At 49.3% G+C, this 13,268-nt stretch overlaps 2 protein-coding genes across 2 annotated transcripts; both read left to right on the top strand.

The window, feature by feature from the left end:
* The first annotated feature begins 3,228 nt into the window (after positions 1-3,228).
* Positions 3,229-7,042, top strand: P152DRAFT_456355 (uncharacterized protein). Its single transcript, XM_033678982.1, has 17 exons — positions 3,229-3,413; positions 3,470-3,604; positions 3,660-4,196; positions 4,257-4,435; positions 4,484-4,585; positions 4,642-4,729; positions 4,789-4,831; positions 4,881-4,901; positions 4,955-5,003; positions 5,064-5,148; positions 5,197-5,215; positions 5,274-5,290; positions 5,345-5,372; positions 5,422-5,496; positions 5,636-5,670; positions 5,735-5,798; positions 6,097-7,042. Exons 1-17 carry the CDS (start codon positions 3,301-3,303, stop codon positions 6,568-6,570), a joined length of 2,064 nt encoding a protein of 687 aa, XP_033535760.1. The 5' UTR covers positions 3,229-3,300; the 3' UTR covers positions 6,571-7,042.
* A 249-nt stretch (positions 7,043-7,291) lies between these two features.
* Positions 7,292-8,740, top strand: P152DRAFT_480359 (uncharacterized protein; the record flags this gene model as incomplete). The annotated part of the gene is made up of 3 exons (XM_033681761.1): positions 7,292-8,305; positions 8,357-8,382; positions 8,480-8,740. The coding sequence occupies 3 exons, from the start codon at positions 7,292-7,294 to the stop codon at positions 8,571-8,573; spliced, it is 1,134 nt and encodes a 377-aa protein (XP_033535759.1). The 3' UTR covers positions 8,574-8,740.
* Positions 8,741-13,268: the final 4,528 nt, after the last annotated feature.

Raw genomic sequence — 13,268 nt, 5'->3', positions numbered from 1 at the left:
TTCACACCAGCCCATGCGGACTCAAGCAAATCCACCCCAGTGCCACACTTCGTTGCATTTGGAGGCGAAATGAAGGCTTGGTCTCAAAATTTCAATCGAAACGGAGGACAGATATTCAGTGGCGATCAGACCGTCTTGTGCTGCGGAGACTAGCGAATTCCGCCGTCTCCTGTTAGTGCATTGCTTGCGCAAGTGTCTCCTTCTTTAACATCATGGAGAGCACTTCTTTAAGCTCTTAAATTAGCTCATATTATCCTTTTCTTCCTCCGAGAGGCCAGGATTTTCATCCAAATCTTCAATTGGGTCGTTTTGCCCTCCCCCGCTCTTCGAGACTGGGGCCTCTTGAGTCTCATCAATTGGATTAGTCTTAAGGACATGCAACTTTCATGACTTAACATTGCGATATTTCTCACTCATCCTAATGGGCTCGGTAAATTGGAGCCGACGATATTCCATTCTAGATATGGATAGAGCACGATCAGGGTTACTGGTTTGATCTATGGTTGGATTCACTGAGAGTGTAGCCGAATATGATACGGCATTGGTGTGACGCTCTGCAATTGACCTGTTCATCATAGAAAATTTCAGGGACAGTCTACCCCACCACTTCAATTCCTCCATTAATTTTTTCAGTTAAGAGTTGTGACCTTTAAAATATTCTATGGCTTCCACACGATTGGTCGTTAACAAGAACAAGAACCCCTATTCCGCCATGGCCCCGGTCTATGCAACCCCAAGGCAATTCAGCTCCTCAATCATCGCACCATTACCCTTTTAAACAAAGAACAAGGCCATTACATTCCATTAGCAAAAACGATATTTCTTTTGTCGAGAATTCAATATGGCTCAGGCCACCATTCGGAACGAGTCCGGTTACCTCGCTGCTACCTCTTCTTCCGAGGCCGTCTATTTAAGAGCTTCGGATGGATTCCGGTGCGACGATTCATCAAAGAGATTCCCATCTTTGGTGGCATGAATCTGACCACGTCGACTATCATCGTCGATCGGGTTGGATTCGAGTCTCATTTTCTTATAGGCTGGTTCCCCTTCACTATCCTCAATAGGGTCGAGTTCAATTTTCGCCCTCTTAATAGGACCCGTTTCAACTTTCCTCCCCCAAACAGCCAGTTTCTCCTCACTGTCCTCAATCGGATCGGGTTCGATTTTCCTTCTGTTTTAAGGTGTCCTTCTGACTTGCCTTGTATTTCTAGCTGTTCTTTGGTAGAGGTTGCCTTATAAGTTAATGTAATAAAGAAAGGACGACTCTTAGAGACTGCTACTTTGGTATTCGCGTCTCTGCTGACGATTGACGGGACCACCTTATTACCATTGTTCGGTCCCATCTTGCTGTTTAAGCTTATGAAGATTGATGATGCCCCAACGACAACGCTCTCTTTCAGGCCTCACGCGCTCCTAGTGCTCTGGTTTGCTTCGGGAATTGTTGGCACGTTGATAATGCTCCTTTTAGGTCCTCCGGATTTTATGATATTCCACAGGATGTTTTCCGGGGTTGATGGAACAATAACAAAAGGTGCCGTCCCTGACACTGGTTTCTTCTTCGACTTGTTCATGCCGGAGAGTGGAGGTCCGATGTCAGCTTTCTTCACAGGCACTGGTATAACCTTGGTCGATTCTTCTCATCGTGTGGGCCAATCTATTAAAGAACTCATATCCGTATTTTCCTTCGTTGTGATTGCAGTCGGGGTGGCCGGGTCGTCTAGATGTGATGTGAATGAAGAGCTGCGTGGCGAGGATGCAGGAGAGCTAATGACAATAGAATACTCTTCGGCGCCGTTCCCAAGGAGGCCATAGCGCTTTTGGTAAGCCACAAGGCGCTTCCACTGCTTATGAGGATTAGCAGCCATTTTGGATTTGGATAGTTGACAGTCAAAGAATTAGTAATTAATGTAGGCTTCGGATAGAGGTAGAAGAGCAGGAAGTGCGCGGTGGTAAGCGTAATTTTTGTCGTGAATAGATGAATAGGTGAATAGCACCACTGTCTCAGTTGGCCTCTCCCTTCGCACCCCTCCCTCGTCGAGGCCATAACACAACTACACTATCTCTGTCTGCTTCGAATTTGAGGCATGTGATCAGATCCAGTGCTCAACTAGTGATTGGGCTGTCCTTCTCAACTTGGAAACTCAATTGATTATGCTAGAATGATAATAACCATTTCAGCTAGTCGTGCTAGAAGAAATGAACCTGTTAATTAACGATAGAGATGTGTCAAGAGCACAAAACACTAGTTTGTTGCTCTTCGGCTCGATCAGTCAAGAGAGTGCGAATCTAAGTCCTACAATATTAGTTTCATTTCCCGTCAAAACACGCTACCCAATGTCTCTCTTGCTTTTCTCTGTTCATACCATCTTCACCCTCCAACTACTTTGGTCTGATGCGAAACGGATCTGACTACCACGTTCCAGTCATCTTCGATCTGCTTCGTAGAGTGTCCTCGTTAGTGACGCTGATTGGACTCTCCACCGGCCAACGCAGAAGCTTGCGACACGTCTTGCATCTGAGTGAGCAATATATTCCAGGTCAACTCTTAAATATTTTCTACCGCCCGGGACCTTAGTCGAAATGGCAGTCTAGAGAAGCGATGGAAGGCTTCCTTGCAACTCGATTAAAGAATACAGCGGAAAAATAATAGAGAATATGTAGCGCTCTCAAATGATTAGACTGTGATATATAAATCCGAGGCAATGTAATCGAATCTGCGGTGATACGAAATGGTAGAATATTGCCTTTTGTCCATAGGGCACTAAGGCGCTCCCTGAGTGTTTGGCAGGAATTATGAGTGCGACCAACACTAATCTAAGCAATAGCCAGGCACCATTATACTGTCCAATGTAGCAGCAAAAAAAATCCGCTATTTGCGTTTTCCAGCTTCTACAGACAATGGCCTTCCCTGGTTTTGATCAGATTGCGGTGTCGTCGGAGTCCGAAGTGGCACGGGTGGGGTCCTGATTTCAACCCTAGCCCCATAGGCCATAATAAACCAGTGGACCCGACAGAGCGGTTCTGATGCAGGTGCTAACTGCAGGAACTGCTCGAGCCGCGGGAAGCGCCACCACACCCGACCCATGCGATACCCGCGCGCTAACGGCACCCCAGGTTTCACATGACTGGAAATGAACGCGGGTCCGAAGTGGGTCCTCCAGCGCTTAATTCCACGTCAGGTCCCCACTTGAGCTCTCCTGGATTTCTTTCCGTGTCTTGGGTTGTTTGCCCAACCTCCCAATGATGCCGATTCTCGAGAGTTCCTTCCCGTTCTATTCGAATGACGGGTAATCGAATATAATGAATCAAGACGAAGCTTCCGTCACGTATGGGGCGTGGTTGGAGGCTGATCCCTCGATACCGATAATTGACGATGCGGAGCCATTGTCCGACGTCATATCAAAGCTCTCGATGTAAGACAGTCCTAACAGACAATGCATTGACTTATGTGGCTGATCTGGTGATCTAGCTATATCGTTGGAGCTATCAAGAGCCCATACACATTTGAGGAACTAAGGCGCCCTCAACATTCACAGTCGCTTGCTCCTCTCATCGAGTATCTTGGCGATCGGGTCCACCATCGGTGGATAGTGCTAGCTCTTTTGTGAGTTGACTGAAATGCGCTCATCAAATCAACGTACTTACTTACATTTGTATAGACAATTAAAAGGCCACTTCGCTGCATTGGAACCTGATGATGATCGGGGAATCAACGATGCACGAGGGTTTGCTTGTGAGCTGGTCGCCTGGAGATTTGTCCTCGGCCTATCGCGACAGGAAGCTCTGGACTATCTCCTATCAGAGTATACCCCTCATGATCCCGTTCCCGCTGAGCTAGGAGACGAAGAGAGTGGAATACCGAACGGTTTATCAAGACATACGAGCGAGCTCGATCCCCTTCTCGCCTCGTCCTCTACTCTTCCAGTGCGTCAAGCTCAATCTCGGACGGCGTCCTACTTCGGACAGGTGCAGGACTCCTTGCATGATGCCGATGCAGACTCAAACCACGTATATGATCTCGTCTCGTCTTGCGTGAACCTGAACGCCTTGGAAGTTGCGGCTGTATCTGAAGCCAAGAAATTCTTGAGCCAGAAGATTGTCCAGCAGATGATCGAACGTATCTGGAGAGGCGATATTATCTTCTGGGAAACGTTATCTGTTGACTCAGTGAAGCGAGCGAAATTATACAACCCAAAGTGAGCACAACTTCTGCCCAATTTATTTAATGTTAGCACTGACAATCATCAATGTGCAAGACGTGCAGATGCGTACTGCCGGCTCAGAGTCCCTCGGTACCTCAAAACATTTGAGGTCCTGTTCTTCGTCACGTTCCTTTTCCTTTATTATGTTGTCCTTGTCCAACGCGATTATGACCAAATCACCGTTGCTGAGATCCTCTTGTATGTTTTCATTGCTGGGTTTGCATACGATGAATGTATGTCCATCCTCATCTCTTCGGTCGGTGCCCTCTAATCAATGGCAGTTGGTGAGTATCGAGATGCAGGGCAAGCCTTTTATGCCACGGATTTCTGGTCTCTGTGGGACTTATGCATTGCGCTCGTGGGCTTCAGCTTCCTAATTTCCAGTGAGTTAGGACCGTACGAGTGACCGCTAAATGCTCACCCACTAACATAAGCATAGGAGCCATTGGCATCGCCAGAGAGTCTGATATAATCATTGACACATCTTTCGATATTCTCGCGTTAGAAGCGCTCTTCCTCGTTCCAAGGTATGATTTCGATGTCGGTGGCTCCAAGAGCAAAATACTTATCTCGATGTGTGGTCTAGGACCTGCTCTGTCCTTAGTCTCAACCCCTACTTTGGAACATTGGTAAGCATCACGATAGTGGATCTTGGAACTGGTACTCACATGGAATTAGATGCCCTGTTTGAAGGAAATGGTCCGTTAACTAAACCATAAAAGCGGTCAACTACTCCGCTAATTCATAACCAGACCAAGGACTTTGCTAAGTTCCTTAGTATTGTTACCATTCTATATATCGGTCTGGCCCACTAAATCTCCGGTGAAAGCCCTCGAGCACTGCATTCTGACCGCACTCTAGGCTTCTTAACAACATTCACCCTTTTGGCGAGGGACAACTTTACGTTGAGTGAGATGTCATGGATTCTGATCAAGGTCTTCTTCGGGTAAGCCGCAATCAACAACAGGGTGCTGACGCCGCTAATCCAACCAAGCTCATCGTATCTTGGATTCGTAAGTGGAAAGATCGTGAAGACCTGGTTGACCGGTCACAACTAACATGAGCATATAGGATGTTGCAGCACAAATGTAAGTTGATTGCCTCTGAGATACAACTAAAGAACATTCTAATGGTTTCTACAGAAGTCCAATCCTTGGGCCCCCTGTCATGGTTTGCTAATCTCTCGATCTGTACACAGCCATCTTCTGACCGGATTTAGTTGATTTTCATTTGCCTCACGAACATTCTACTGATTACTAGTTTGATTTCGCTCTTGAGCAACTCCTTGACAAAGGTGCGGTGTCCATTGTCCCTCGAACTTCCTCGTCACAGCCATCATGATCATGATTATGGCTTGTGCCAAGACTCACTGGCCACAAAACCCCTGCTTGCTATGAAATGATTGGCTAACAGCGTGCATTTCGTGAACTTAGGTGCTCGACCATGCCAAAGAAGAATATTTATTTATGTGAGCGAGACAAGGCATACTTGTTTCTTTCTTCGCTGCACCGCCATATTGACTAAAAATCCAGATATTCCGTCTATGTGCTGGAAGCGTCGACCTCAAACCGACTGACGTATTATTTGCCGCCTTGGGTAAGTGACGTTCCAATTTTCAACACTTCCTGGCCATCGATTAAGCGCCTGCGTCCTCGTCACCTGCAGCACCGCCTCGAACTGTTAGGCGGCGCTTGGGATCGCGTGTGCCACAATCTTGAATTTGACAGTTCTGTGATGACATTGCCAATGAGATCGTGAAACGTTGGCGTTTGTTTCCCCGCTCCGTTTTCGAAGTCATGCTATCCTAGTATACGCATCCGGATAGACTTGGAAATCCGCATTTCTTGAGGCGGAGCATATGGATATGCATCTCAATGCTAAGATTCGAAAACAGAACCTCATCTCATTGGTCTCGAGACCTCTCCGACTGTTCCTCCCGTCCGATCAGCTTCGGCGGACACGAATTGCCATTCTCAAAGTTACCCATACCCCATACGTCGCGGCCATTTGGGCGTATGAGTCTTTGACCGAGGGACTGGGTTGGTCCAAGAGAGATAGGACGAGCTGGATGTCGTCTAATATTGCCGGCCCCGGCTTGATTCAACCTCTGAAGCGCCAAACTTGGAAGATCTCCGCCGGTACGCCGCGGGCATTGGTGGCTTCAATGCAACCAACGGCTTCAGATGGGCGAGGCGAGAACGGTAGGGCGTCGACCGCCGACTACGGGTCCCATAGTGGTGCCGACAATGCAGACGAGCCGCAAGACGTGGATCTGAAATCATTGGTTCTGAAGCTCAGCACTCAGGTTGAGCAACTTATGGCGATTGTGACAGAACGGCAGGGAGGGAATTTGCAGGACGACGAATAATGCCAAAAGCGGATTTTCCGAGTTGAACCATCACCGCATCAAGTCATGGGTGGAACAAATTAATTTCGGGCAGCAAAAGGTAAAGAGATTATGGTGGTGAGGGAGTGTTGCCTCCCTTGTTGAGTGATATGTGGGGATTGCAAATGGGGTGGTGAACAGGTACAATCATCGGTCAAAAGACACCGACGACCACTGAACAGTAAAGTTCCGCAAAGGCCAACAGAACAGACCAGTTACCATGCAAATCCAGAGATTATCTGATTGGAGCCTTCTCGCATCCCCAGCAAGGCCTTGAATGATGTACCGGTAGGTTGGGTCGAGGCTTGGCTTAGTCGAACACAGGCCTCCTCTCATTCAAGGTCCCTTCTCTCACTCAATCCTGTTCTATCAAAGTTGTTGTACAAATAAACGCCCAACCGCGCTCTATATTCTCATCGTCAGCGCGGTTATTTTGAATATTTGGAAATCTGCCTCGAGCTTGTCGTTGCGGCATCAGACTACAATTATCACCACTGCCTCATTCTATTTTCTGTCCTCGTGCCTCTTTCAGCGCGTTTACGTGCTCTGAAGAGAAGGAATACGTTTATCGCCTAGAGTATATACATATACTTTGGATCGTTGGAATTGTTTCTCTTCATCACCTTGTTTTGTTCTGCTCGTTCCTCGTGTATGATCTTTGCCCCGAACAGCCCGTATGGCTGCTTCTGAACGTCTTTCCACCATGGCTCACCTCCAATTCGACAACAAGCGTCACTACCCGACCAACATCGAGCACTCCCCAATGGACGCATCACTGACGCCAGTGAGCACCCACAACGGCACGTTTCAGGACCAGCTTGCGTGTACTTCATATGCCGAGCCACATTATCAACCGTCCCCTTGTGTGGGCATCGTCGAACCATTCCCTCAGGCCCCTCATGGTCTCGGTCTCTTCATCGACACCCACGATGCCCTGGTCCCTACTGTCCACCCTCCAACACCGATATCAGCAAACCCTTGGAACGCGACCGATCTATCGAGCCCACTGAACGATCAGCAGCGCCTCGACTTCTACCTCCAGGTTTCAGGTCCCCCGTCGACATGGGAGGCCACACCAGTCGTTGACTGCAGTCAGCTACAGGCTGGGGTGTTCACACCATGTTCCAACTATCGAACGAACAGGTCGCATCGATCCTCCATCTCCTCCACCTACTCCAGTACGGACAGCATCCTCACTTGCTCTCGAGGATCGCCGCTCCCTAACCCCGTGAAGATTGAAAACGTCGAGAACTGGCAGCTAACGACTCCGGAGTTTCCCTCTACTCCTCAAGGACGGAACCTTGTCCCTTCAAAGGTCAACCCGCCGTTCATTCCTCACTCCGCGCCACATTCGGCGCATGTATTTTCGTACGTCAGTCCTGTCGCGTTGCAGGAGATGCGCCCGCATTCAGACTGCGCAACCGATCCGTTCTACTGGCAGAATCGTCGGTGGAGTGACTCGTATTCTGCGGAACGAATCAAGGCGGAAGCACTCCACGCCGTTGCGCGGACTCGAAAAAAGAGAAGACACACCACCCAGGCGGAGTCGAAGTTTTCATGCGATCAATGCGGGAAATTCTTCAAGCGGAAGCACAACTTTACTTCTCACTGCAATACCAGGCATAACAAAGACACTGTCGGGCTCCGGCCGTTTCCTTGCAATGCGTGCGATCGAGCATTCAAGAGGAAAGCGGATCTTGAGCGACACAGGACGAACGTGAGCATTGTCTATTTTTATTGATGCATGCGTATGCTCACTTATTTCCAGGTCCACATCAAATCTCTCGAGCATAAGTGTTCTGCTTGCCTTACGGGTTTTGCGAGGAAAGACACATTGAGGAGGCATGTACATCAGAGTCTCTCCTAAACAACACTGCTAACTACATGCCAGGCATGTCGAGAACGGGGGCTGCAAGACACTCAACGATCTTGAACGGCAGCAGAGCATCAGCGCAAGCCCTCTACCACCAACGCCAATGTTCTAAGCGAACGACAGCAATTTCGAAATGCAAATTCTAACCATTATCCAATCCGGAATGGAAGCATTTACAATCACCAACATTTAGATTTTTGTCGGTAACGAATCACGAGCCGATACACATGAAAAAGGATGTGCATCAAAGTTGAACCCGAGTCGGAGGCCGCTACGGACGATTTCTCGGCTATCGCTATCAAAATGCGCCTTTGAAACCGACCGGTCCGTTATTTGTTTCATCATCTGCATTTGCACAGCCTTTCATGTATTACTCGAGAGCTATTGGAACGGCTGGTAATTTATTTGTTAGGGGGGTCTGGTGGGGAAGGCGTTCTGCTCCACACACACAACATTTCAGTTTACCTTATTTCCTATTGGAAGCGTAATTCATCATATCTGATAGACTGGGTTGCGAAGACCACGAACTATGAAGGGCGACCTTGCTCACATGCATTCCTTTTGGCTGGCATGGGGTTAATTGAGTTTTTCTGTTACTTTGCGATTGGAGACTATAATGCTCATTTCCACGTTCGTAATCCTTTCTGGAAGCGTAGATGAAAACATACGAGCTATCATATAAAAGTTGGTCTGGGATTTGTGACTATTGTGTGACTCTGCTCTATCCAGGCAGCGAGACCAGGTACGTGCTGCGCAAAGGGGGCACCAGATCACCAGAGGGGTGTTGCAGTCAGATGGCAGGATCGGAATCCCAGGTTGGGCAGAAGTTAATCTTGCTTGGCCGAATCTGGAGGCAGCGATCCACACGACCATACTATTGCCGTATGGGCATCAGACAGGCATGAAGAGGAGGAAGGTTTTGGCGAGGGGTAGCCCTGCTGGACGGCACGAAGCTGGGAGGAAAATACAATTTGATGTTCCATGATGGGCGATGGCTCGGTCAAGCTGCCCGCACGCCATCCATCCTTGGCCATTACGTTCCTGTCACAATCCGCAATCTGTGCGGATTGTCGTTGCGTAGCTAGGCTCTCCTTGCGGACTTCCCAGTGTCGACGGACTACCTGGGCAGTGAACAGTCGAGTCTGAACGGGCTAAACTCTGACTGAACGTTCTGACCGAACCGGGGCATTCGGGAAACTAATGGTGCGGCCCGACAATCTGGGTCCGACGCAAGGATCAAGGGTTCAGCCCAACCCGCGGCGGGCGCTTATTTGGCCAGCAGCAGCTAAGCAGCAGAAGAGTGGTGAAGATTTGATAAGGAATACCCACGGGAATACGGATACTCCGACCCCCATTCGCTCCATGTCGCCGACTGCCGCCTCACTTCCTGAAACTCCTTATTTCTCAGTCCTCACACCCTCTGCCGTGTCATCTCAAGTTATCAATTGAGATTGCTTCTCGAAGTATTGAATCGGTCCTAGAAGTCGTTATTCGCCCTCAATATGACAAATATGTCATATTGGTAATTATTTTATGTCAATATACCGGTCGTCCTTGTTGTGGTTGCCGTAGCATCAGCTTCCTCCGCCCCGCTTCTTCCGGTCACTGTCTAGCCGCGGCTTACCCCAATCCATAACAAGATGTCTACTCCGTATAACCTCTCCTAAATGATTTATTGCTTGAGCACATCTGTTCCTAGTATATCGACTAGGATCCTCTGACTTTAGATGCCTGCGGCAAACCGGACAGTCTCCAGTGGTTGGTCGTCGTATGGATAGCATGCAAGTCCAAACGCGACATGTCGTTCGATTCCGTGTGTCAACCCATGTTGGAAAATTTGATATTGGAGGCATCATCGAGCAGACACACCACTTCATCCGAGCCGAGAAATCGACGGTTTGCATGTTAGATGTGCTGTTGGTTTGCCCTACATTCCGCGTCCCCACTGGACCGTTAAGCGCTATGTCGCTCAAAAGGGTATGATAGAGTATTTTCTTCAACGTCTTTTCTCCCACAGCTGCAGGAACACCTGGTTGCACATCGGTCACATCATACCTTTCTCACGAGAGTCGAGATGCAATGTTCGTACCTGCCAGACATCGACCCGTAACAAGCCACCCTGCTGTCTGATCACAATCCCGACTTGCCATCTAAGATCTACTACGCATTGGGTGCCATCATAGGCTGCTCCCTCGCTTCCACAACCCACCGGCTCCTAAAGATCTGAACATGGCTTTGTACTACACGGAAAAATCTCTTTCGGCACAGCCTGCTCGACTTCCCCCACTATTCATAACTCCCCTGTATTTTGCGCCTTGTGTCTGTGCGCCACACTCTTTTCCAGCGGACCAGCATCGTATCGGTGATGGTGTATGGCCATCTGCAAGTCTTCACCCGCCGCACCACTCTGGGGTAATCATCGCCCGCATCGGTCCTCCGAGCAGGCTTGATTGTAGTGCCATGATCGATTGAAGCGGGCAGATCCGTGAAGGATTAAAGGATACTGATGCAGATGTTAGATCCTGCCATCGTCTCCATCCGAGGTGTACCGATCACATCGACTATCGTCACCCGTCAGGCACCAATAATACCAGACAGATTACAGATTACAGATCCGGAAACGAATGACCGACTCCACAGTGGACCCGTCGATTAATGCAGCCCAGGGCGGATTCATCACTCTCTGATCCCTTCCATCGACTCACACGCGAAGAAAAAGTTTACTGCACCTAAAGACGCCAAATGAACAAAGGACCAGTGAGAATTCACGCAGCTAGAAAATGACGGGCCACGGTTTGCAATGATTTCCTCCAATCGACGGTGGAAATTTCCCGAAGGCCGACTGAACGATCGCCTATAGCACTATCCTCCCGTCTGTCGCATCTCTACTGCCCCCATCCCTATAACCGTTGAGCACACTCGGGAGGCACCGCCCTACTAAACGGCAAATCCTATTAGGGTGGGATCTTTCAGAGACATCAAGGATGGAGGGGAGTCTCCTGACTTTCTCCCAAACGTTCTAGCCATCAGTAACTGAATTAGGTCAAGGCGCTGTTATTACTTGCATAGCTGCATTGCCGTTTGTTCGACCAGCGCTTGCACTGCTCTAATGACTGGTGGACTCGTCAATATCCTGACGTCGATCCTATGCAGATGGCCAAATTCACGGCATCCTCCGTTTGTACAGGCTTCATCCTTATTCTTCGATTCCGAGATGCAGTCATCGGTCTCTAGGTCACTCTTAACCTACAATTCGTTCTCCTACCAGTCAACCTGCATACCTTACCGTGTCTTGCAATACCACCCACAAACCAGCGTCCATCCAAGTTTGGCTTCTGGACTCGGCCGAGACTCCATCCCACACCCACTATCCCTCGTGTGACTCAGGTCGCATTGAATTCTCCATTGAATTCCCGCGTTCACAACCTACCCCTTTCTACCTTCTACGTTTTGCTTTGGGCATATTCACTATGCCGTGCCATAAGGCTCCTATGATGATGAAACAAGCTTGCAGCACTGTGTGCAATGCATCTATGCAGTCCATACCGAAGACAGCCTAAATCTTGTTACCAGAGACAGCAATGGGACACGGCTACCGGCCCTCATCAGACGATATCTCAAACCTATGGACTCAAGGGATGTTGTCCCGTGGACTTCTAGTCCTCACAGTCTGAAGCGGGTATGGTCGACTCTTCGGATAATACCATCACAACGCGGTATCTGGTCATCGCACATTCCTCGCCTCAATCGGTGGGCATTTGCATTGATGTGACCTGCCCTCGCCGACCACACTGGACTCAGTCGGGAGCCTGATAATTCGTCAGCTGAGTCTCTCTGATAGGAAACGATTGCTGCCGGTTCTGCAAGGCTATGGTACAGCTCATTCTACTCCTCCCGTCGAAGTTAATGTCGAGCCTGTCTCCTATCTGCAACCAAAGGCGCCGAGCATGCTCTGAGTGGCAGTCCTGATATGAGACCTCGCGGCTGTGGCATCGTATCCGTACAATATACGGTGTTTAATATGTCCTAAATATGAAAATGTGTTGCCGAAAACCCGTACACGGCAACTCTCTAGCTCGAGCATGGCTTGTGGTCGCACAAAGGATCCACGTGGTACAGAACTGATACACAATGCGGCAGCCATTGGGGCAACCGCGGAAAACGTTGACTTTGACAGGTTGCGCGCGCGAATCCCCTTGTGGTTATACCGCATCTCAGAAGTCGCTCAACTATTTGGGGAACCTTCGCCTTGACAGGTTTCTCGTGCCAATCTCTTTGCGGTTCCATGCGGTTACACAGCAACCCAGAAGTCGCCTAACTATTATTACCATATCCCCGCTGCACTCATCGAGTATTCGAAGCGCTATTTTAATCTTATCCGGACTGACGTGTCCTCCAGCACTCCCGCCTCCAATCTGACTCAGTCAGTGACCTTTCCGCCACCTACTCCATTCGATCCCCCCTGTACCTGCAGCCTCTGTTACGTTACGCCCGCCTCAGCAATTTCTCGATCATTCCACTCCAGGTTGTCGAGGAGCCGTTAGATACGTCGCGTGGCTGGCAGGGATGGCCCAGAGCGGCGAACGAAGTCACAAGGTAAGGATCGCGCTTCAGACAGGGAAGACCATTCCGCTTCTCCTAGGGACTTCTGCCGTTCCGACTGTGCGCAGGAGTGAGTTGCGGCACTGCGGCTACTGATCGCCGAAGGGGCTGTTTCGCGGACACGAAGGTACTCAGAGTCAGGGGAAGAGGGAGGGTGGATAGGATCTCCGTCTCGCATCATCGGACACAAGCAAGGGATTGACAA

The sequence above is a fragment of the Eremomyces bilateralis genome (genome assembly GCF_010015585.1).
Source record: "Eremomyces bilateralis CBS 781.70 unplaced genomic scaffold P152scaffold_5, whole genome shotgun sequence".
Lineage (NCBI taxonomy): Eukaryota > Fungi > Ascomycota > Dothideomycetes > Eremomycetales > Eremomycetaceae > Eremomyces > Eremomyces bilateralis.
Note: the sequence above shows the minus strand (reverse complement) of the source record. Positions and strands in the feature narration are given on the sequence as shown.

Coding starts and splice junctions, on each gene's coding strand:
- P152DRAFT_456355 (XM_033678982.1), top strand. CDS start 3,301: ATGAATCAAGACGAAGCTTCCGTCACGTATGGGGCGTGGTTGGAGGCT. Junction 4,730..4,788: donor GCGCTCTTCCTCGTTCCAAG/GTATGATTTCGA, acceptor TGTGTGGTCTAG/GACCTGCTCTGTCCTTAGTC. Junction 5,799..6,096: donor CGTATTATTTGCCGCCTTGG/GTAAGTGACGTT, acceptor ATTCGAAAACAG/AACCTCATCTCATTGGTCTC.